The sequence below is a fragment of the Passer montanus genome, unplaced genomic scaffold (genome assembly GCF_014805655.1).
Source record: "Passer montanus isolate IOZ18808 unplaced genomic scaffold, ASM1480565v1 scaffold65, whole genome shotgun sequence".
NCBI lineage: Eukaryota > Metazoa > Chordata > Aves > Passeriformes > Passeridae > Passer > Passer montanus.
This window is the reverse complement of record NW_024371593.1, coordinates 3,079,485-3,103,060: the sequence shown is the minus strand read 5'-3', so window position 1 is coordinate 3,103,060 and position 23,576 is coordinate 3,079,485. Positions and strand designations below refer to the sequence as shown.

Genomic DNA, 23,576 nt, shown 5'->3' with positions numbered 1-23,576 from the left:
TACTTGACATTACAGAAGCGAGAGAGGATGTGGATGCAGCTGGAGAGTGCAAGAAGGGGACAGCTTTAACCCCAAACCCAGCTCTGTTGTTCCCAAAAGCTCAAGCTGCAAGAGCACACTGGTGAGCCCAGTGTATGTGATCTGTCTGTCCTTTCTGCCCATTAGTCCTTGAAAAGAGGCTGCAGACATCTTCTTAGTAATTATTTTATTTAAATGCTGAACAATTAGTGGGAATAAAGTCCCTGATGCTCAAAACACACAAGTGTGTTAAAAAAAAAAATAAAGTAGAATTTCCTTCATTTTTTAAGTGCCTTTTAGAGCAGCTAGGTTGACCCTGGCATTCTAATGAGTGACATGTCATGAGCTGGCTTAAACAATGGCCCAGCTCCTGCAACACATCCTGCAGGGCTGGCAGCCTCCAGTAAGCACCAGCATCTCCCAGTGCCCAGTACCTGTGAGGCTCCAGCCTCGGGCTGCCTGACACCCAGCAGCCCTGTTCCCTGCCTGTCCACAGCTCGTGCCACAGCGGCAGCGCCTCAGCTCCTTTGGCAGCCAGCACAGGCTCCCACGCTCAGCACAGACAGCACAAGGGAAAGCAATCTCGTGCCCTCCATGCTTATCTCCTGGATAAAACAGTGAGGCACTTTTGTTTATTGAGTGCCGATGAATGGCGCTGTCTTGGCTGTGAGATCGGCCTCCAGATCCCACTCTGGGCACAGCTGCTGGCAGGGAGCCTGCAGCTGCAGCCACCCATTGCCCTGGGAGCCTTTCAGCAGGGGCTCACCCTCAACCCAGGGACAAAACAACCAACAGCATGCCACCATATGCCATGCAGAGGTGGCGTCAGATTCATGGGGCACTGATCACTCCTCCCCTGCAAGTATGGCCCACATGGGTGCCAAAGAATGCAGTTTGCTCCAGAATTTTTCAGTATTCCTCACCTTCCACAGCTTCTTTGTTTGTCTCCCCTTTCAGCAGCTGACAAACAACTGTGAGGAAGCTGCCTTGGCAGTAACCTGGCAGTAACCTGTTTCTTGGGGGGCAGAAAGTTGGCCCACATGGGTGCCAAAGAATGCAGTTTGCTCCAGAATTTTTCAGTACTCCTCACCTTCCACAGCTCATATGTTTGTGTCCCCTTTCAGCAGCTGACAAACAACTGCGAGGAATCTGCATTGGCAGTAACCTGCATGGCTGTTTCTTGGGGGGCAGAAAGGTGAGGTGGCTCTGTGCTGCCAGGATGAAGTGGATGCTGAGGACACTGTCACCCTGCCTGGACAGTATCCAACTGTCACAACAGCTGGACCTCAGGAAGAGTCACAGATCCCAGGCTTGCCACCTCACCAAGAGCTGCAGCCAGCTCCTCCAGGGCCATGTTATTTTAGGACCCAAAAAAGTTGATGGATCCATTTGTGACTGCCTCTGCCTTGCAGCCTTCATTCGTGCACAGCAGTTGCCACAAAATAGCCTGTTTGAGCAGCAGGACTTTCTTTACTCTGCCCAGACTGCAAAGAAATCATCTCTTGTAAGGGACTTTTGAGGGGGAGACACCATGTGTTCTTGCTCCTTTCAATGCATCAGGATGAAAGCCTCACCAAATCATCTGTTGTGGAGATTTTTGAGGGGGAGACACTGTATTTTCTTGCTCCTTTCAATGCACCAGGATGAAAGCCTCACCAGAACTGTCACTCAGCCTGATGCTCCTGCCACACATGAAGGCTGTGCAGACATCAGGAGACAGAAACTTGCCATGTTGAGAGGGAGCAGCTACAATCAATATCACAAGCCATGCTTGTTCTCAGCTCTGGACTTGGGGAGACACTAAGAATCACAACAATTTCTATTCTTCTCCAACCTGGAGGGGAAAAAACCCAAAAACATTTGCCCTGAACCATTGCTGCTTCCAGAGGAAGTAAAATCTTCCGAGGATGTGTCTGAAGAAGCAGCAAGGTGAAGATTCATACCTAAGCTCATGTCCTCCCCTGGCTATCCTGTTACTACCTCCCTCATCCAGCTTTCCTGTCCTACTTCTCACCGTAATCTAAAGCTTCCCTCCATCAACAGAGCAGAATTAGAAGCCTAACCAGCCAGGCTCATCAGCCAGGTCTCTTCTTCACATGACAGGGAGAGATGGGTGACTCCATAGGGGCTGCACCCACCCTCTGCAAAAGTCCCACTCTCTTCTGGACATGCAGATTTGCTGTTTCTAAACATGGTGATGCTAAACACCTCCAGAAGACCAGGTCTGGCCTGTGGCAGAAACCTGGCAGAGACAGCATGGCTGGGACACATCTGGGGTTATTCAGATCACTGTGTGATCCTGTTCACACCCAAAGCTTTAAGTTCTTGCTGCTGGCTTGGAACTGTCCCACAGGTGAGCCTGTCATACCCTGGTACCTCTTTTGATCAGGAAAAAAATTTCCTGCATTAGGATGGAAAACTCAAATAATTTCTTAAGCTATTTGAGGGGTCTTTTAGAAATTCCAAGGTTTACCCTTGCTTCTTCAAGCAGAGGGCTGGCAGGGCTGTAGAAGCAGGTTGTGGAAACTTAGGACAGCTGGGCAGCTGTTTTCCCAAGTCACTCACTAAATGTCTGCAGACAGCATCCCTTAAGCTCTCACGTCCTGTTAGCTTAATCAAACCTGCCCAGCTTCATGGAATCACAAAATGGTTTGGGTTGGAAGGGACTTTAAAGAGCCAACTCACCTGCCATGGGCAGGAACACCTTCCAGCTGACTGCTCTGGGTTGTGCTCAGTCTATCTTCTCTGGACTCCTGGGACCCAGCAGCAGATGACCACGCAGGGCCTGCCCCAAGATGTGTCCCCCTCAGGTGACCCAGCACATGGGACTTTGTGTACTCAGCCTGACACGCAGTGAAACAGGGCAGAGCAGATGTTTTCAAGCTTGACATGTAGAAATCCTGTATCCCCCTTTGAGCAGTGCTACCTGGTTTGTTTTGTGTCACCACTGGAATTCTCAGTCCAGGAGTGAAGCTCAGCCACATGGCTTTGAGGAGAGGTTCAAACAACATCCACCTCCTCCCGCCCTTGCAAGTGTGGTCTCCTCTTATCCACAGGGCTTCTGCCAGAAACAACATTTGCAGCCATCCTGCTTTCCTAGAGAAAGCAAGTAGAGGTGTCTGATCGGCTTCCTCTGCCTGCTTTGTTTCCCCACATGCTCTGTTGCTGCTGTCTGATCCAGCTCTTGCCTGAGAAAGGCAGCCCCAAATCTCTTGCTCCTTCCACATGGAAATGCATTCTGTATTTGATTGCTTTTTAGAGGATTTGTTTCCCCACCAATTTAATCAATCATTTTCGGACACAGCATTTATGTTTTGGCCCCGAACCTTCCACAGCAAGGAGTCACCATTAGAACTACGCATGGTGGGGGAAAGAAAAGCACCCACTTTTGCTAATTTGCAGGTGATACTGGACTGTTTCGTTTGGTGCCACCTAGTTGAAAAACAGTGGATGGCAACCATGTATCCACAGTATTCATCCTTTCCCAGGAGATGCAATACTTTGCTGTAAGAAAAGAGTTAAAAATGCTCTGTAGTGCTCATCTCTGAGCATCCGTCCTGCCCCTTGCACATTTTCCTGTTCTACCATCTCCTGTCTGGAAAATATAAGAACTGCACTGGTGTTCAATGAGCAAACCAAGCAGAAGGATCTTAGCTCCAGCCCCCCAAAACAAACTTCTGCATGGGTTCAACCTACAGACCTACTGTGAGACAAGAAGAATAAAGGCATGGTCACATTGCCTACCTGATTTCTATATTTCCCAGTCACTGAATTCTTTCAAGGTACCTGGAAACTGGAACAAGGGTCAAATCCTCCTCATGGATTTTCAAGACACAGATTTACAGAAGAACGGTGCTGTAAGAACACAGAGTTTATTTCTGTGAAGTTCAGGAAATGAACACACACTTAATTGCAGCAAATGCTGTTTTCTTCATTTCAACAGTACCAACTGATAAGCACAGTGGGCTCACTGTGATGCAGCTCTGGGCTGGGGTTCTGATGCACCAGTGACTGAAAGCCAGGCCCACTCCCTTTCCCAGTGAAAGCTACTCTTGCTTTAAAGGCTGAAAACATGGGGTGATTCTCCCTTGGGAGGGAAGCAGTGAATTTAAAGACCATCAGATTTCATTTCCCTTTTAAAAAACCGAGAGTATGACTCTGTCAAGTATGGATGTGAGTGTGGACCAAGTAGAAGGAAATCTTACAGACTGAATATCTTCTAATATTCTTTCAGTTTGGGCATCAAGCTCAGTAGGTTAATGGCTGAACCATCCAGTCCTCAGTGCACCACAAAGATCTCCTTTCCTTTATTAGAGCACTCCTGTGGGTGTGCTGAGTTTTGCAGCATTACTGCCTGCCCACAGTAAACAGAGAAACTGAACACAGCCCCTGTGGGTTCACTCTCAATTTTGTATTTCAGGCAGGTCTTTTACTGGGAATTATACAGCATTTTACTGACAGGACTGTGTAAACAGTTTAACCCCCTGCAGAACATAATCAAGCTTTCCCTTGTATTTTTTGTGGAATTAATAAAGTAATTGGAGCTTTGCCTGGGCTTTCATTTCTCAGGGATTTTTTTATTAATATCTGTAGGAGCTGGAAGCATCTTACCTGGATCTGTCTCCTGGCAGCTAGAGGACTGTCATGGTTACAAAAAACTTGAAGTGGTACATGGGAAACACCCAGGTCATTTTGCTGGAGATGTAGGTTTATGAAGTAGAAAAGGGTTTAATTATGACAGTTAAAGAGCTATAAATGTTACAGCCAAAAAAAGAAGGAGAAAAATATTCTCACTTGCAAATAATTTCTTCTTTTGCTTTTAAAATTTTTTTGCAAGTAGGCTTTTCCTGGTAAAAATTTATTAGGGAGAATTTTGGACACATCAGGATCATGCACAGTAAAAACCATAAAATCTCCCAGATCATCTGTTGGATACTGTAAGGTGCATATTAGGCAGCAGGGAAAGTCAGATAGCTGGAAAGGGAAAGATACTACTCCAGTATGTGATGAATTCATGACAGAAGAAGTCAGAAAGGAATGCCATATTTGATTCAAAAGACAAATGCCAGGTTAGTTATTTCTTTTGCTGTTTCAACCATCTACTGCAACTCTTATCAGCCACAGCAGTTATAGGCTTATGAAAGACTTACTATGCCTCAAAGAGATTATTGATAAAGATAACCCACCTCAAAATAATGTTTTCCATTGACTCCCTTCCAGCTCAAATATTTGCTGCCAAGTCAGCTGAGGAAAGAGGAGTTGAACAGTTGCTCTGATTTCCCGACAGCACCTTGGTGTCCTCAGCTGGGTGCCTGCTTTGGTGTCACTCCAAGGAGAAAGCCAGATGCATGCAAGGAGGCCCAACCCAGCAGCTGTGGCTCAGCAGGAAAGACTGGAGATAACAGTTCTTTTCTGGGGTACAATACTTACCTTTCCTTAAGTTATCAGCCCAAATCCTGAACAGCTGTTCTACTGATGGAACTGTCTAGGGATGGTATCTGCTGTGGCCTGGCCTGGCTGCAGCCCACTACCAGAGTAACCTGAACACCTGGCACCAACCTTCCTCTCTCTTGGCACCAAGCTGTTTTCCCAAAGAGCTGCAGCTCTGCTGATGCCTGGATGAGACCCCCACAGTCCAGCCTACCTATCCTTTATTCCAGCATTGCCTGACTCAGCTCTGGTCTGACTGTCACAAATGGAAAGCTAAGTGCAGCCAAGCTTCATCCTGTTGTAGCTGTGGATGCTGCCTTGTGCTCCCTGTAGACTTCCCCCGCACCTTCACCGGAGGACAGGCTTACCCTACACACTGTCCCTTCTAGACTAGCCTTGTTGCTCTCTAGATCTGCTCCACCTGAGCCTCAGCTCATTTCCTGAATGTTTTGTTTCCTGGTTTAGCCCCACTGCAGCAAAGCCACCCTCCAGGGACACCATTAACTCAGCTGCACTCTGTCCTGTGCTTTGCAACCAGCAGTATCCAAACAGGAGCTCTTCTCCCATTTCTGCACAGCACAGCACAGCCAGGCTCACCTGTGTTCTCCTGACAGCAGGTTTAAGGGGACCAGTTTCCATCTCACTCAAGGTATTTATGGAATAGCAGACCATGCTGTGAAACAGTTAAGTGCTGACTTTATTCCCAGTGAGAGCAATATGCTCAAATGCATCTCTCCAAAACTGGAGGAAAGAACAAATACCTTGTTGGTATCCACGAAAATTACAAACAATAACATATGACACAGAATACAAGAGAAAATGTACATTCAACAGAGCACTGCTGACTTGAACCCAGCATGAGACTTGGGGCAGCACAACCTAAGAAACCAGATCTGTAGATGTCCCTAGGCCCAAAGTGACAGCTCAAATCTGCAAGTCCTTGTCCAGTGCTCTGGACTGGACAGTAAGCACTCTGTAGCCTGAGATGCTGGAACAGCCTTAAATTAGAGAAAAAGCAGAACGATTTTATGCCTCTCTTTCAGTAATACTGATGGCAGGTCTGAAGCAGCATCAGGGAAGCCACCGATGATTCTTCAAGAGGGGAAGAAAACACCAGCATTTATCCAACCTGCAACTGCACGCTGACTTTGCACGTGCAACCTGACATTTCTAAACACACTTTTGTTTTTTCAGACTAACAACAGCCCTTTAAGTAATGTTTAGAGAGTTATGCTGAATTCAAAACTGTCTTGAAAGACTTGAATTTACTTAAATGACAGTAGTCTTTCAAAAAGCTTGCACTGTCATTAGTAGGTCATTAACTGAGGGCCATTGTGAGATGGGGAACAGGAAGAGAAGGGCACCTCAGTAATAAATCATTGAGCAGCTAAAAAGCAGCAAATGCTTCCAGCCTTATACATGATATTCAGGCTGAAAAACTGGGAAGTTAGCTCAGCATGGTTCATGCCAAACGCACAACAGTGCCTTATTTCAAGCTGGTCAGACCAGTTTTTAAAATGCAAATTAAAGTCATGCTTTTCACCAAACTTCAGAGGGGTCACACCTTCATCACTACACAGTCACATTTCACTGGGAAGATGTGAGGACTACCCCTTGGAAACTGCAAGGAAAATTTTGATTGCACTTAAATTAGAGTCTGTTTCAGAACAGGTCATGGTTTTTTACTTTTTTTTTTTGTATAAAATAAAACTGGAACTTTGTCAAAGATCAGCAGTATGTAGGTGTTGTCTAAAAAGGTGCTTGCAGGTGCAGCAGGCTATTTGTTTCATGATAGCTTCTGGAGCAAAACAAAAAAAATTTTTCTCTAGAAATCATTTTCTTCTTTCTTCCCCACAAATACTTAGGTTTTGTTTGGACTTAAGGGAACTGAAAGAGATTTGGAAAAAAACAGAAACCATTTTCATGGGGAACGCAGTTCACATTTTCATGCAAGCAGAACACATCATTGACAGAAATGGCTGAACAGTCCCCACCACATCACAGGCCTTCATAACATGATGCACCTCCACTCTCCTATCAAGCACTGGAGCACAAATGGACCCAAATGCTCACACCCAGTGTTTCCAGCAGTGCTTCCAGTTTCAGGAATAAGTTATAAATAAATACATGTAACATGAGTATTAACTCATCAAACACTACTTAAGCCACTACTCAGCTGACAGACAGATACTCCAGTCTCTAAATTTCTCCACATTTCTGAAAGCTAAAGCTGAAGGTCACAAAGTGGAAGTAGAAAAAAGGTTCCTAAATGCACTCTAAACTGCCTGGGATTGGCAGAAGTGCCCTGTGAGTACAGACCCGAGAGAATCAATGCCCAGCTCCTCAGGAAGAGCCTGGCCCTTGAGGAGGGAGCAGCCCCCAGGTACTGTCACTCTGGGTACACAGAGGGGTGCCACACAAACCCCATTTTTCTCTGCCAGCTGCTACATCATAGCTATTGCAGAGTCCTCAGTGCTGCCCTCCTGCTCCAGGCCCAGCCGGCGGATGGACTCGCTGTATTTCTGCCGGCCCAGCTCAATGATGGCTTCGACCTCATCAGCGATGTCCTGGCGGCCACTCTCCTTCATGGCTGTGATCAGCTTGCTCACACAGTCAGGATCCTCTGAGTTCTGCTGAGCCCACGAGAAAAGCATGTCCAGGATCTGCTTATTGAGGTCCTCTCTGAAGAAAGGAGGAAAGGAAAGACAGAAGTTACCGCCATGCTCTCCTGAGCAGCAAACCAAAGAGACCTTACCTAAGTCCCAGCCATGGCCAGAGCCTTAAGAAGCAATCCAGACACACAAAGCACTCAGTGGGTCTGCCTTTTTCCTACCCAGCATACAGGAGTTGCAGTTCCTGCATGAATGTTTCTCTATAAAATATTTTCCTTACAGAAGTATCAAATTAAGGCATTCTGCTTTTGAATATAATTTCCTCACAGGAACATTAGTTTGATTATAACAAGTCTAATTCTCTCCTACTGCTTTGGCTTTTCAGTCAGACTGCATGTCCCGTGATGTACCACAAGCTCTTTTTGAATAACAATGATACTCACAATTAAAGCCATAGATCATTTCTCTTTGTAAGAGATGGAGTCTGGCCAGGAATCTGATCACAGAACAAAACAGGAATGCAACTCAGCTGAACTACAAAGCTCATCAGGTTTGTTATTTCCCAATTTTGTTTTTCAAACAAAAAAGCTTTATTTTATAATGGCAAGAGAACATAATCAGTTTCCCTTTATAAAAGGTATTCTTTTCAGAAGAACCATTAGTCAACCCATCTTTAATCCAATAAAGCAATTACAGTGGAAAAACTTTCAACCAGCCAAGCACTGATTTACACTGCAGGTAGATGGACAGACATATACAATGCATCACTGTTGATTACTGTGTCCTGTTCTCACCTGTTATTGTATCCTATGCGCTCAATCTGCTGGTAGGTCAGGCCCAGGTTGAGGCCGATGCTCTGCCAGTCAGCTCCCACACGCCTAGCAATGCTCAGCAGGTTTGCCTGTGTCAGGTACCCAGTCTCAGCATTGCCCAGGTTCAGGGGAGGGAAGGAGAAGCCATACAGGGGACCAGGGGTCTCATCCCACCGGGGTTTCAGTTGCTGTGACACAAAGAAGAGAGAGAAAGAACAGTCTTTTTAGTAGAGGAGAGTGTTTGGCCACTCCGTCTCCACAGTGACATCTTTCTTCTACTGGGGAAAAAGGAAGTACTTGGGGGGTTCTTACTTGCTTGTAAGAAGCAAGGAGGACTTACACTGGCAGTGTACTTACACTTACAATGCTCACTGCCTCAGGAACATATCAAATTGTAATGCCCACAATCATAACTCACATCAGAAATTTCCTTTCCTGCATTTACAGAGCAGTTTAAAATAAGCCACATCCCTGAAGCATATTTGCCTCAGCAGTAAGAGAGCACTTAGTGTAGGTTTGTAGTTGAGGTTGCATGTATCAGAAAGGGATGTGAGATCATCACACGTGATCGGAAGGGAAGTATTCAGCCTACCAAGGTATTTATTGTTTTAGGCTTCTCAAATGTCACTTAAATTCCATAAGCAAAAGTTGCACTTCTTACTGTAACCTACAGCCCAGCTTTACAGCTCACAACAGAATACCTATATTCAATGTCTGTATTCAAATCCAGCAAAACTACCTCATCCTATTCCTTTTTTTTTTCCTGCTGCATAAGCTGTGCGACTAAGAAATTTATAAGCAAAACAGACCCTTCCCTTAATTACAGCAAGCTTCCTTGCGTACTACATTCTCATTTATTCAAAGGATCCACCCTCTCTGACTCTCTGACCACCCACCCAACAAGCCTATGCTTGACAGGCAAGATGAGCAGGAGAGGTGGAAACCACTCCCAGCTCTTCATGTTCTTGTTTCAGAAGAGCTCACTCACAGTGAGTGCAAAATCTCCACCATGACACTGCTGGGCAGCTATTTCTTGTAGTTATTCATTGCATGCCTTCTCATGGAGGAAACAAAATTAGCTGAGCAGGAATGCCATGCTCTTACCCCATCTAGATTAATTTTTCTGTAGGAGACAACTCACAGGCAGTTTGATGGGCAGAGTAGCAAGCCAGAGGGAGTCTGGACCTTTTCTCCTCCTGCTGGCATCTTCAGGGATGCTGTCTGGAACTGCCCCGCGGTAGAAAGAGACCTTTGCAAAGAGAAAGATTGCAGTGAGACCCTGATTCAAGCACAGTGGCCCAGCTTATTGGCACCATGTCTTTTCCATCTGGGAAATAATGAATTCAGCATTCTCATCTATCCTCAGCCCACAGATATGGCCTCTCAATTATGTGTTACTAGGAGAAGCACTGAGGTTCTGCCATAAAGGCTGGACTTTCTGCCAGCACCCCAAAAATTAATGGCAGGAATGTAAGTCAGACAGTAAAGTGATGAGTGATCCTTCGAGATTACATTTCTTGATTATTCAGAGTTTAGTCAGTGAAATGCAAAGCCAGAGAAAGAGGGTAGGAAAAGAGCCATGCCCAGCACTCAGAGATTATTATAATGAGTACTGTAAAAGCAATGATGAAGGAGAAAACAAGAAGTCAGTGTAACTGGTTGTTCACCTGGCCTTTTACAGCTTGGCCTTTTCTGTCCACAGGGGAGGTTACATAGATTTCCTTCATGTTCTTCAAGTGGGAGTAAAAAATAAATGAGAGACGTCCATCCACACAGTCAGGGCGATCTGTGTAGAGAAGCAGGAAGCATTCAATTTATGGAGAAAAGTGTGCAGAAGCCAATCAGTCATAAGAATAAACCCACCTGGCTATTGCCCTCTGCAGGTTTACAGGAGCATGAGAAGAAATTAAAGTCTGCAAACAGCACTTCCATAAGGAAAAGTGGATAGAAAAGTTACGTGAACAGAGAATGTGACAAGTTCAATGTCCAGGGACTAGCTGCTGTAAGTAGTGGGAGAGCTGGAGACAGAGAGGAATGCCATGGAGGAGTACAACCCACAGCAGAAACATGTCTAGGGCCAGAGCAGGACAAGAGAGAGGGAGGTAGGAGCAGAACAAGCCCAGTACTGCCATACCCATATCAATGCTGATGCCTCGCTCAAAAGCTGCAAAAAATTGCTCTCCCTCAAACATCTCCACCATGTCGGATGGCTCAGGTCCTCGATAGCGGTCCTGCAGCTTCTTCAGCACCGGCTCAACCTGACAAGGACATCAGTGTTTGGTCAGAAACACATCTGTCCCCCAACCCATGTTTCTATACCCATGATGCTCCTCTCACCTTCAATAGGGAAGACTAATTTACATGAAAAGGATGTAAACAAATGAACAAAGTCCATTAAAAAGGCATTTCAGCACTGTCTCTGTCTTTTTAACAGGTCTTTTTAACTTCAAAGACAAGGAGAGATTTACTTGCAACCATATCCCACTAACTATTAAAATACATTTTCTCTGCAAAAAGACACCTGCTACAATAGCACACAGCTGAGGACACCAGAAAGCTTTGTACCCTGTGATCACTGTGGCAGTGCAAGACTCAGGTTAGATTCTTCTATTTGTAACAATAAACCTCTCTCACTCCATGACCATTCCCAGCAGGACTACAGACACACCCAAACAACCATCTCACTCTGAGTGTCATTGATGCCTCATCTGGAGACAGTTTTAGCTCAGAACCCAATATAAAAAATCCTTGCAGATGTTTGTGTCCACAGGTCACTTTAATACAGGAGCACAGGTAAAGAGAAGGAGCAACCAGAGCAGAGAATTATGCAGAGCTGGATATGCAGCCCAGTAGTGGCAGTCGGATAAAATGACCCTCACCTCACCAAGGTGCACTGCCTGCCAAGGGACATGTTCTCCACAGCTGCACACTCATGCTCACACTAATCTGAAACAACACTGCTGAGGGCTGATACCCCCAGGAAGAGGCAGCAGAAGAGAATGTGTGAGCACTTCCCCTTCCTGACAAAGTCAGCCAGATTAGCTCACACTCATCCCATAAACTAACCTGATGTTGCATTAAAGCAGACTAAGGAGTGCTCATATGTTCTGTTCCAGGCTTCAACTGAGACAGCAAGGAGCATAAGGAAAATTACCATTTCTAACTATTCCAGCTGAAAACAAAGCAGTACTGCTGCCCACACCACTTGCCCATGTCAGACAAGTGACATGTAAACTTTGACTTAAATTTAAGCCAACATGTTTTACCTCATGTTTGCTGGATGATAATAGCATGTACATGGCCACTGACTGTGGTTCACCTGATTTTAACAGCCCAGTCCTCAGGGTTTGCAGGGGAGGAAATCAGTGCATGGCAGTTACCACTTCATAGAACGAGTTGTATTCTTCCCTCAGCTCCCTGTGAGTCAGTATCACACCACCAACAGTGTGGTGACAGTGCTGGTCACCGTTTGGTGTACTGCTGCCTTCACATCCTACAAAGGGAAGCCTGGGAAGCTCAGGAGCAAGGCAGTGTAACCCAGACCAGACCTTGTGCTTGGGGACACACTGTAGCAGGACTTGCTCGGGGTCCCTCTTCCTCTGCAGTGCAATGAAGTTCACCTGGTACAGACGCAGCCGCTCATAGACCTTCTTGGCAATGCCTCCAATGTAGGTCTTGGTGGTGTACCACAGCCAGTACCTGGAGACAAGGAATTAAAAACAAATGAGGGACCCCACCCAGAGAAAGGTGCCAGTGTCACACCCACACAACTGGAAAGAATGACAGGTAGAGACAAAGTGCTACACTGGGCCTGACTTGTAAAAGGAAAAGGGAACAGATAGAGTTAATGTCATGGCCTCTGCTCAGAGTGTTGGAAAAACAGGCAGAGGAACATCCCATCTTTTCCTCAGGACTAATCCTGCACTTACCAGGAGAAGTGAGTGACTTCAAACACCGCATAAAGATGGGTGAATTCCAGCACCACCTCACTGGTGATGTCATTCCAGGTTTGGCCCTCCAGGTCACCATGGAGAATATGCAGCCTTGACCGATCCAAATTCAGCCCTAAAGACAACAATGGTCGCTAGATGCTATATGCAGCAGAAACCTTTATTCATGGCTTTACAAACCCAGCCACAGGTTTGGATGATTTACTTTTTAAAGCCACCAAATAAGGGTTCACAGCCTTCTCTTCAGCATCCAGAACTGAAATTTGGTCAAAGAGCAGCAATAAAAGGACCAGGCTATCCCATTGCTTTTGGGATATTCTGGCAAAATATGCAGAGTTAAAATGATAGTCTGCTCATTCCCACCAACAGATTAATTAGACAATTCGCATCACTAAAATCTAGGGTTGTTAATTAAATTCTATCTCTTTCTAATGTACATCTCACAGACTTTTCAATCCTGATGCACTTCAGACATACAAATACCAGGCAGTGTTATAATGAAGGCCATGTATTTCTTTACAAGAAAACCAGGAGAGGTCAAAGAAAACAGGAGTAAGGACATGCAGGGTGCTCAGCAAATAGAGGAATCCTCGGCATGACTGAGGCTGTTTTTAGCAGTTTTCAGAGTGGGATGTGGCTCAGCATACAATCATATATTTCTAAATGCAGTGGCTCAGCACCTGATTCATATGCAAGGAAAAGAGAAGGCAGACCCCTGGAGGCAGCATGTTCATTTCTTGCTTCAAGCTATTCCCAATCATGAATCAAAGCCCTTTTGCAATGCATCTCCTCAGTGGGCAGGAGTGCCTCTCCAATCCACCACAGTAAAACCAGCAGTTAAAATACACATGTGGTTTGGCAGAGAAATCCTTTTGCCAAGACCATTCTCCCAGCTTGTCTGGTCTGTGAAGCCCAGCCCTGATCTGATGGACCTGAACTACCTTCAGCTCCCACCTCTCTGCACTCCCACAGAGTCAGTGGACACACCTTGCTGTTCCTGCAGGAAAAGCAGCAAGCTTTATTAACAACAGGAGAGGCAGATACAATTCTCTCTTGCCATTTGTGGTTTTCCAAATATGGCATTTCTCTTTGTCAATTTTGGGAATAAGCTGACCTGTGACCCCGGGTGGAAGAGGCAGCTGAATTCTCACTGGCTTGAGAAAATCCACTGTGGAGTCCTGGGAGAGGTAGAGCAGGGGACTGGCTCTGCACTCTGCATGGGCTGTGATTTCCTGTATCTCTTCTGCAGAGACTGGCAGCACCTGGATGTGGCAGTCAGCACAGTGAGCAGAGCAGTCAGGCACCAAATTCCCACACTGCTCACTCAGTTCCTCCAGCACCCAGCAGGCAAATGCTGCTCTTGCTGCAGGGCCCATTGAGAAATAAAGCACAGTGAACTTCAGCTGAAGTCTGGCAACCTGTCGGGCTAGGATGGACTTAAAGTATTACAAGAGCATCTAGCAGCTCTACAATTAATTTTAGAACAATTAATTTTAGTGGGGTGATTTTAGAATTAGATCCACATTAGATTCTCCCACCAACCCCAATTCTAACTGAGCTGTTTTGTTAAGGTCAGTTTTGCAAGGGAAAAAGAGGCAAAATCTTTTTGTGTTCCCTTCATAGCAGCTACCCACTGGTCTGCTGGTCTCCCACACAGGGCAGCACAGAGCATGGCCCATGTTGCAGGGAAGTGAAGAGAAAAGGTGATCTGAGATGGGTCAGCCCATGAAGCAACCTCATCTAGACATGAATTACCCCAGGGCAGACATCTCTGCTCGGTTCTGTACTGAACAAGAGAAAACAGCTGCACCAGAGCTCACCAAAAAGCATGCATACCTGCAGCTTGACACTACGAGGCTCTTTGGTGACTCCTGGAGGAAAGATCACTTTGATGTTTGGATCCACACTGGAAAAGAGCAATGTCCCCTCTGCTGGCACTTTGCACTCATTTTGGACAAGTCGAGACACAACAAGGAACCAAGAGAAGTGAAGGACACAACAGTGGGCCATCCACTTCTGTGACAGAGGACAAAGAAGAAAACATATAGGCATATAACTTAATACAATAAAGGCAGGAAAATGAGTACCAGCCAAGCAGAAGAAAGTACTAAATCAGGGATGAAACATGGCAGGATGCAACTCATCAACTTCAGGAGACACACCTCCATGAGAGAGGAAACCTGGAGCTGAAATCCAGTACATTTCATAGCAGCTGGTCAAAACACAGGTCATGAGTTGTTTCAAATAGGTTCACTCTTGGCTGGACAGAACCAAAGAGGGGAACAGGAGCAAAGTGTGTCACTGGTAATTTCAGTCTGCTCACCTTTGATTTTCTCTTCTGCTTCACTCTTGTTTTCAGATCATTCCAGCTCTGCCCACTGAAGGTCCGAACAACCACCTCATGCTGGTGAGGGGTTTGAGGTGAGATATATGGCATCCAGATCTGCACCTCCTGGCAAAAAAGCATTCCTGTGAGACACCACCTGAAAGGATAAAACCAAGGCCAACTCTGCTCTGTGGCTTCCTATGCAGACAAGGGAGTGCAGAGCATGGCCTGTATGCAGGGAATCAAAGAACCTGCTCCGCCCTGCAGTCTCTGGAGAGGTGACAGAAAATGTCAGGTCAACAGCTTCTGAGCAGAAAGGGCAAAGCAACTTTGGCAGTGAGCTGCTGTCAGCCATGATGGGGCTGGTAGGTGGTGTGACTACTCCCCAGCTTGAATACAAACCACACAATCAGACTTTTAGAGAAGGATGCAAACCATTCTCCTTTCAGGCTAAGGCCAGATGCTGGACTTATCCTCTGGTAGAACAGGGGGGTTGTGAGTGAGAAAGGTTATAGCTCGGATCAATCAGGAGCAGTGGGGAAGGCAAAGGTGCCAGATCAGCACAGTATCAGAGAGGCTGGCTATGTCCTTTCTGATTCTCTGCAGCAGGGCTCTTTGAGAGGCAGTTCTGCAGCTACTTAAAAGCACCAGGGACGGGAGTAACTGTCTCACAGGTCCCAAAAGGCACTCTGAGAAGACTCTACTGACCTACTGCAAAGACAGATTCATCAGGAGGTGACCTGGGTGTATCCTCACCTGCTGGAACTGGACCCCATGAGGCTGCAGCTCCAGGACTCTACTCAGCAGGACATCGTGGTGTCTCAGCTTCACCCACTGTGGATCCGGAGTGAGGGATCGGAAGTGGATTTGCAGAGGAGCAGAGGCAGCCCCCGGCGGAAAGTAGAAATGGATGCCACAGGCCAGGGCCACTCTGCAGCCTTCAGAGGTGACAGTAAAGCTTCCAGAAGACATGCATGAATTTATGACATTGTGCAGTGACTTCAGCCCTCCAAAAATCAACAGAAGAATCTCATACTTGTGTTTCACTGGCCTACCAATGCTATAGGCTCCTATACATTCCTGCAATACCCACCATGCATCTTGTCTGTAATGTAAGTTCTTAATAACAGAGGCTTACCTGCCCTCTCCTGATGCAAGGAAGATTCTTTTCAGCCTTCTGGTACTGGATTTATCTGTGGCAATAAGAAGATTTGGGTAGGAGAAGGAGGCAGAGGTTACTTAAACCAAGGTAGACAAAGAAAGGCCGAACAGTTTTGGCTTAATCCTAATCTGACAGAAGTCGCTAATGGAATCCTGGTCACACTGCAGTGGGCTGCAGAACACACTGCAGCAAGAGGATGGCATGTGGCCTCGAGGTCCCAGGACATACTGAAAATGCTAGCTCTCCCCCAGGAAAACTCAGAAGCAGAGGGAATTCAAAAATATTTCAGTTTACCTCTGCAGCCCTCAGGGCCACGTTTGATTGCCTGGGGCCACCCTGGGAATCAGTGTTTGCTCTTGTGAACGTGAGCACCTCTGGGAAACCCTGCTCAGATTCCTGCTGATTTCATCACCTTCCTCTTGGACTAAGAGCTGCTCCTCTGCAGCCTGTGAACCTCAGAAAAGTAGGAGGTAACTGCACAGCAGAATGACCCCTTGCTGCTCTCTGAGGTTCCAGCATGAGCCACCACAGCCTTAGGGCCATGCAGCAAGTCCAGGAACTGGTGCTCACCTCTGCTAAAAAGGCTGGACCCCTTTAGGGACCTCTCCTGATCTGTTTCCTGTGAGTCCCATTTTCACTTCCACTGTGAAACCCTACCAAGAAAGCCCAATTCCAGGGAACACTGAGCCCTTCAGACCGGGATAGGCCTCATAAGAACATAACTAGAACTGTCTGTATCCTTACAACTTAATCATTATTCCAGAGAAATAAATGCTGATCTGATTCCCCCCTGCTTGTCTTCTCTAATCCAAACCCATCTACACCATGCTGGGCTGAGTGAGGGAACAGCTGGGCAGAACACACAGCAGCAGAAGCCTTGCAATTACCAGCCTGCGAGGATGGCTCCGTTTCTCCCAAGGGATTGCCTCGGACGTGCACGAACGGCAAGGCCTGGAGCTCAGCAGGGATGGCACGGAGGCAGTTGTTCTGCAGATCAAGTCTGGACAAGTTGGGCAGGCTGGCAAGAGAGGCAGGGACTGTCACCAGGAGATTGCTGTGGAGATGCAGGCGGCGCAGAGACTTCAAATTGGCTGCAGGTTGGAACAAGAAGTGACCCCCCATCTGTGCTGTTAATTGCATTGCGTATCAGCTCGAACCCTCCCTCTCTCCTCAGCCCATGAAAACACACACATAATGAGAGAAAAGCACAAAAGCTTAACATCCCTTTAGCTCACAAAATAAAGGAGAGCAAGGAATTAGCTGAGAGGCAACACAGCCTCCTCTGTCCTTTCCTTTTCAGCTGCAAGTAACAGCATCAAAAACAACCTCGGTCACTAAGTAATACAGGACCCAGGAAGGTGGGCAGCAGAAGTCAGGGACCAGTTCTGTGGACTGGTCCACACTGGACAGTGTGATTTCAAGCCCAGATTCTCATCCCATCAAACCTCAGCTCTTCTGCTACCCAAAACCAGCCAGGCCAGATCCTCACTCATTGTAAATTGTATTGAAATTTCAGCAGTGTCACTGATTCACAGAAACAGAAAGTGTGGTCCAGAGAGCTGGTAATGCTCAAAGGCACTGACTGAACCAAGCATGATCCTTCTGGATACCCCTTCCATTTGGCTCCAATATAAAATGGTTTATGCTAACAACTCTGGGGATAGAGACCAAGGGTCTCAGAGGTTGTACCAAAAGCTTGGCAAGCCCATGTCCTTCTCTTCCCCAATAAAATACACACCTAGGGAGTCTGGAATGCTCAATAAGCAATTCCCAGAGAGATCCAGCTCTGTGCAGTTGTGCAGATTCCCAACTTCTTCAGGGAGAAATTCCAAAGCATTTTCTGAGATATCCAGATTCTGCAGCATTGACAACTCTCCAATGCTCTTAGGTAAGTCTTTCAGCTGATTTTTCATTGCAGAGAAGAAAGTCAGTTTGCTCAGACAGCCAAAGTCCTCAGGAAGTGTCACCAGGCTGTTGTGGCTCACCAGGAGCACACAGAGGCTGGGGAGGTGGAGAATGCAGCTTGGCAAGGTGGAGAGTCTATTGAAGCTGAGATCCAGGTGGGTGAGGCACCTGAGGGTCCCAAAGTCTGGTGGCAAGCTTGTCAGGGAGCCATGCTGATAGGAGCCAAACTCATCCCTAGCATGGCCACCTGGGTGGAGGGAAATGGAAGAGGTCAGTACGCTGCCAGGAGAGCCCATGTGAGACTCAGCACAGAGATCCACAAGACTGGGAGTTACTGATAGCAATGAGCAGCACTAATCACAAAGTACTCAGAGAAGTGAGTTTTCTGCTCCATGCCTCAGTTTCCTGATCAGTGAAAGTGAAGAGCTGTTATGAAATCAGGAGATGCCACAGTGAACCAGTACAGCTCTGCTAAACACATCTGGAGTAAAAGTTCAGAACGAGCCAGGCCACCCCACACATTTACCACACTTCAGCAGGGTGGCCCATACACCTCCAGGATCCCACCCTCCTTCCTCACTGCTTCCTCACTACCAGTGGTCAACACACAACACGTTATGGATCAAGGAAATAGTCCTTGTCCTTAAGGATTTATCCATGCTGCTGAGAAGCACACAGCCCTGAGGACTGAAATCTGCCCTTGCAAGACTGGAGGGCACACGTGAGGAAAGAGCAGTGAAAAAGTGGGAAGGAAAAGTAGGTAATTCAGTATTTTGTAGGGCAGACAACACAGAGAGGGAAGAATGAAAGTTCCCTATCCCAGCTTCTGACTCTCCATTTAGAGAAGGGCTGCACCCCTGGAAAACAACTTGAGCAAACAAAAGAGAACTTCCAAACTTTTGTACTCGTTCATTGTTTCATACTCCTTCTCTACTGTTTTCTATTTATAGCCATATACAGCAGAGGGCACCAAACATTTTTTTATGCTGCATAATGGTACAAAATGAGAACAACCAAAGAGGCACATTGCACTTTGTACATAAGATTTTACTGAACTACTTTATTGCACTTCAGGATGTTCAGGGTGTGTGTGCATCTCACAAAACAAGACTGATAAAAGGTACTGCTCTTACTGCCACTTTACTAAAGGGGGGAAAGACAAATCAAATTATTCACATGAGAAATTTGTGACAGATATAGAAACAAACCTCAGACTTTTCAGTTTTCAGCTGGAACCCTGAATTCTGCCCCCCAACTCCCCTTTTGTTCTCATTTACTTTTAAAATTCTACCTTCCAAAGAGCAAATTATTCAGTCTGAAACAGAAACTATACAAATTGTACTGATAGCCTACCACAATAAATAGATGAGACAGTCAAAGAATGATCTAATATTTATAGCTCTAACAGTTATTACACTTTGCCAAATTACAAGCACGCCCTGTGTCCTACTTTAGATAAAATGTTGAACAGCCTCTTCTGGTCTGTCTTGAACTTTGCTAAACCTACAGCCACTGACAGTAAGCAAGGATTAAGCATGGATTCAGGCAGAAACACAACAAAGACAGTTTATTATACTCTCAAAAATGAAATAGGGGCTGAACATTCACCAAAAGATTCAACACCTTTCAATCCCCCTCTTCTTGCGTAACTGCAAAAAAGCTCCTTCTTCTAGAGAATGGCTATAGAACATGGGGCAGCATCAACCCAACAAGACTCCAAAAACCCAGTCCCCAGGCAGCTGTAAAAACAAAGAGAGGAAATAAGAGTCCAGAAGCTGTATCTTTTTGAAATCTGCATTCAGCTCTGAGCAAGGCTGAGCCAAAGCTGAGGTAAGGGGCACTGGAACAAAACACTTCCAAGGGCAGTTTGTCCTGCAGATGTGGAGAGAAGGATTAACAAAAAATCTGAGCCTAGAAAAGCGGGATGGTGATGGGCCTCAGAATTTACCTTTAAGCACCAGGGATCTCAGGTGCTTCAGATGAGGAAGGCTTCCCAGGGTGGTATCAAGGAGGCAATCGTTGCTGCTGAGCCGGAGGAACTCAACCTGGACCAGCTCTCCCTGTTGCTCCTTGAACAGCTGGAGGAAACGGCTGCAGCCGTCAGGATAAACATCCAGGTTCAGTCTGTTGTCAGCAAGGCAGGAGCCAGCGAGGGCAGCAGCCCCCAGAGTCCCCTCCCTGCACTCATCCCTGAGCCCCAGCAGCTCTGCCATCTTCTGCATCTCATCCACAGGGTCCAGACATGCTCTGACTTGCCAGGCAGGCAGGCACTGGCAGCACCACAAGGCGGCTGGGACAAGGAGATGAGGAAAGATGGCTCTGAAAAAGAACACAGGTGCACAATGAAGGCTCCTGCCCCAGTCCAGAGTGGCTACAAACGGTTCATAATCACAAGCAAGATGGTAGGAAAGATTACATGCATGTTACTGAAAGCTTTGGAGGCAAGGAACAGAGAAATGCAGCATGACAGATGTCACAGAGCCTTCTCCTAGAGAAAACGTCTGAATTTTTCCAGCCAACATCTCACCAGGAAATGGAGCAATTATGCATCATCAATATTAACTTTAAAAGACATAAATGTAAATGCCTATGCCTAATGCAGATTTCAAGGTGCCTTAGTAGGAAGCTTTACAAGTAGAGAAGAAAACTGAGGCAGGGAGTGCTGAGGCAAAAGCAGAGCCCAGAGGTGGCTAACAGACTGTGACAGGTCCTCATGAAACCCAGTTGTGAAACCCAGTGTCAATGGAATAAAAGCAAGTGGACAAAGGGCAGCAGAGAAAATGTGTCAGGGCCAGCAACAGGGTTAGAAAAGGCATGTTGGTGGTGCAGGAGCAACACCTCCTGAGCCTGGCAATTAAACTAGCTCATGGTGTGAATATCAGGAGCTCTTTGTAAACCCTGCCATGGACTGAATTGGTAAATAGAAGTTTCCTTTGAGTGACGCAGAATTAGAACAAACTTGGCTCAAACATCCCAGGCCAGCAGGCCAGAAACAGGATAATGCCCCAGCAACACCCTCAGGAGCAGTGCTTTTACTGTTAGCCTGTGGGACATGACAGCACTGATGTTCCCAAGGCACAGTCTGGGGGAGGCGTCATCCCCTGAAAGGGCAGAAATGGCTCATCCTGAAAGGACAGAAATGTAAAGGCAAGAAAAAGAGGAGGCAGAGCCCAGAGGCAGCTTGCAAACTGTGCTGGGTCCTCGTTGAACACGGTTTGTGAAACTGCGTGCCAATGGGATAAAAGTGAAACTACTGCTGTAGTATAAAGGTGAGCATTTCTTACAAAGACATTGTGCACATCTACACAGCCCCCTTACAAACATGTGTAAGAAAAAAGCCCATCAGCTACAGCTTTGTAAAACTGGCAGTGGTGAAGGAGCCAGAGGGCAGCTCCAGAAGCCACAGAGGCAGCCTCGGAGCCAACAGACGCGGAGAGATGTGGTGCCACAGACATTCTGAACCACACACCTGCACACGGACACACAGCCCGCACATGGACACACAGCTCTGCACATGGACACACACACAGCCTGCACATGAACACACAGCCCTGCACGTGGACACACAGCCCTGCACATGGACACACAGCCCCGCACATGGACACACAGCCCCGCACATGGACACACTCACAGCCCTGCACAGGGACACAGAGTCCTTCACATGGACACACAGCCCTGCACACGGACACAGAGCCCTGCACATGGACACACTCACAGCCCTGCACATGGACACAACACAGCCTGCACATGGACACACAGCCCTGCACATGGACACACAGACCTGCACATGGACACACAGCCCTGCACATGGACACACACACAGCCTGCACATGGACACACAGCCCTGCACATGGATGCACAACCCTGCACATGGACACACACACAACCCCGCACACAGACACACGGACACAGCCCGCACACGGACACACAGCCCGCACACGGACACACAGACAGCCCCACACACGGACACACACAGCCCACACACGGACACACACAGCCCGCACACGGACACACACAGCCCGCACACGGACACACACAGCCCCACACACGGACACACAGCCCCGCACACGGACACACGGACAGCCCCGCACACGGACACACACAGCCCGCACACGGACACACGGACACACACAGCCCGCACACGGACACACACAGCCCGCACACGGACACACTCCGCAGCACGCTGTGCCCTGGCCCCGCTCCCCCAGGGCCGCTGCCCAGCCCCGCAGCAGCCGCCGCCGCGCCCCGTACCCGGCCGAGCACGGCCCCGCGGGTCTCACCCCTCCGCACCGGCCCCGGGCACCCGGGGCTGGCTGGGCAGGGCTCTGCCCGCCACTTCCTGAAAAGTTCTCGGGAGCTGAGCCGCGATCCGGGGCGGGACGGGACGGGGAGGTGCCAGGGGCAGCGGGACGCGGGCCGGGTGCTGTGGGGAACCGTGTCCCGGCGTCCTGCTGCCGCAGCAAGGGCACGAAAGGAGATTTTCCCGACACGGCCACGACCCTGGCACCGCAGCCCGTTCGGCTCCCCTGGGCTCCAAGGGAGCGGGAGGCCGGGCAGCTCCGGGTGTTGTGCTTACTCCATCCAAATCCAGGGAGAGAAATGGAGCAGGGGGTGCTAGCCTAAGAGGGCGCAGGGCTGGGGCTGCCCTGAAAGGAGGTTTGTAGCCGGGTGGGGCTCAGCCTCTTCTCGCAAGCAGCAAGTGACAGGACAAGGAGGAAGTTTTTCACAGAAAGAGTGGTCAAATACTGGAATCATCTGCCCAGGGAGGTGGTGGAGGCACCATCCCTGGATGTGTTTAAAAAAAGACTGGATGTGGCACTTGGTGCCCTGATCTGGTTGAGGTGTTAGAACATGGGTTGGACTCAATGATCTTAAAGGTCTCTTCCAACCTAGCAAAAACCTGTGATTCTGTGATTCTGTGAGGGATGATCACTGCCCTAATCCTGCTGGCCACTCCAAGCCATCGAGTTCCACCACCGACTGAACACCATGGTGACAACTAGACCAAAGCTAACTGGCATGTCCAGTTGTTCCCAGAACACCTCCAGGGACAACGGTTCCGCCACCTCCCTGGGAGCTTTTTCCAACGCCTGACTGCCCTTTCCGTGAAGAAACGCACGGAGCCAGGCGCGGGCTTTCTGGGTCCATCACCCACTGCCCGTCTCTGCACGGACAGGAAATAAACGACTCTGAGGACTCTGTGTGGATCTGCCCCGTGTGCAGCCGGTGGCAGAAGCCAGCCCAAGGGACAAACGGAGGGGACTGTGCTGACCCCGCCAGGCCAGGGCAGGATTCCAGAGGGGAGGGGCAGTATGAAGCTGTGCCAGGACAGGCTTAGGTTGAACATCAGGAGTGATTTCT

At 47.8% G+C, this 23,576-nt stretch overlaps 1 protein-coding gene across 2 annotated transcripts; it reads right to left on the bottom strand.

The window, feature by feature from the left end:
- Window positions 1–6,149: 6,149 nt before the first annotated feature.
- Window positions 6,150–22,857, bottom strand: PIDD1 (p53-induced death domain protein 1). 2 transcript variants are annotated; one of them, XM_039728460.1, is made up of 17 exons: window positions 22,496–22,589; window positions 21,190–21,340; window positions 20,164–20,534; window positions 18,049–18,462; window positions 17,198–17,401; window positions 16,287–16,341; window positions 15,905–16,106; window positions 15,146–15,274; window positions 14,659–14,838; window positions 13,937–14,084; window positions 12,802–12,937; window positions 12,421–12,571; window positions 11,007–11,130; window positions 10,540–10,658; window positions 10,014–10,121; window positions 8,855–9,060; window positions 6,150–8,130 (listed from the first exon to the last, which is right to left on the bottom strand). In XM_039728460.1, the coding sequence occupies exons 3-17, from the start codon at window positions 20,435–20,437 to the stop codon at window positions 7,893–7,895; spliced, it is 2,688 nt and encodes an 895-aa protein (XP_039584394.1). In that variant the 5' UTR covers window positions 20,438–20,534; window positions 21,190–21,340; window positions 22,496–22,589; the 3' UTR covers window positions 6,150–7,892. The 2 variants fall into 2 exon arrangements, with proteins under 2 accessions (XP_039584394.1, XP_039584395.1); XM_039728461.1 differs by lacking the exon at window positions 21,190–21,340 and having other exon boundaries at window positions 22,496–22,857.
- Between the last annotated feature and the right edge of the window lie 719 nt (window positions 22,858–23,576).

What these genes read in the sequence shown, in the direction of transcription:
- PIDD1 (XM_039728461.1), bottom strand. Translation starts at nt 20,437, where the DNA reads ATGCAGAAGATGGCAGAGCTGCTGGGGCTCAGGGATGAGTGCAGGGAG. An exon ending in GAGCATTCCAGACTCCCTAG is followed by an intron (nt 17,402 to 18,048) that starts GTGTGTATTTTA and finishes TCCAACCTGCAG; the next exon opens with CCAATTTGAAGTCTCTGCGC. An exon ending in ATGGGGTCCAGTTCCAGCAG is followed by an intron (nt 15,275 to 15,904) that starts GTGAGGATACAC and finishes CTTTTTTGCCAG; the next exon opens with GAGGTGCAGATCTGGATGCC.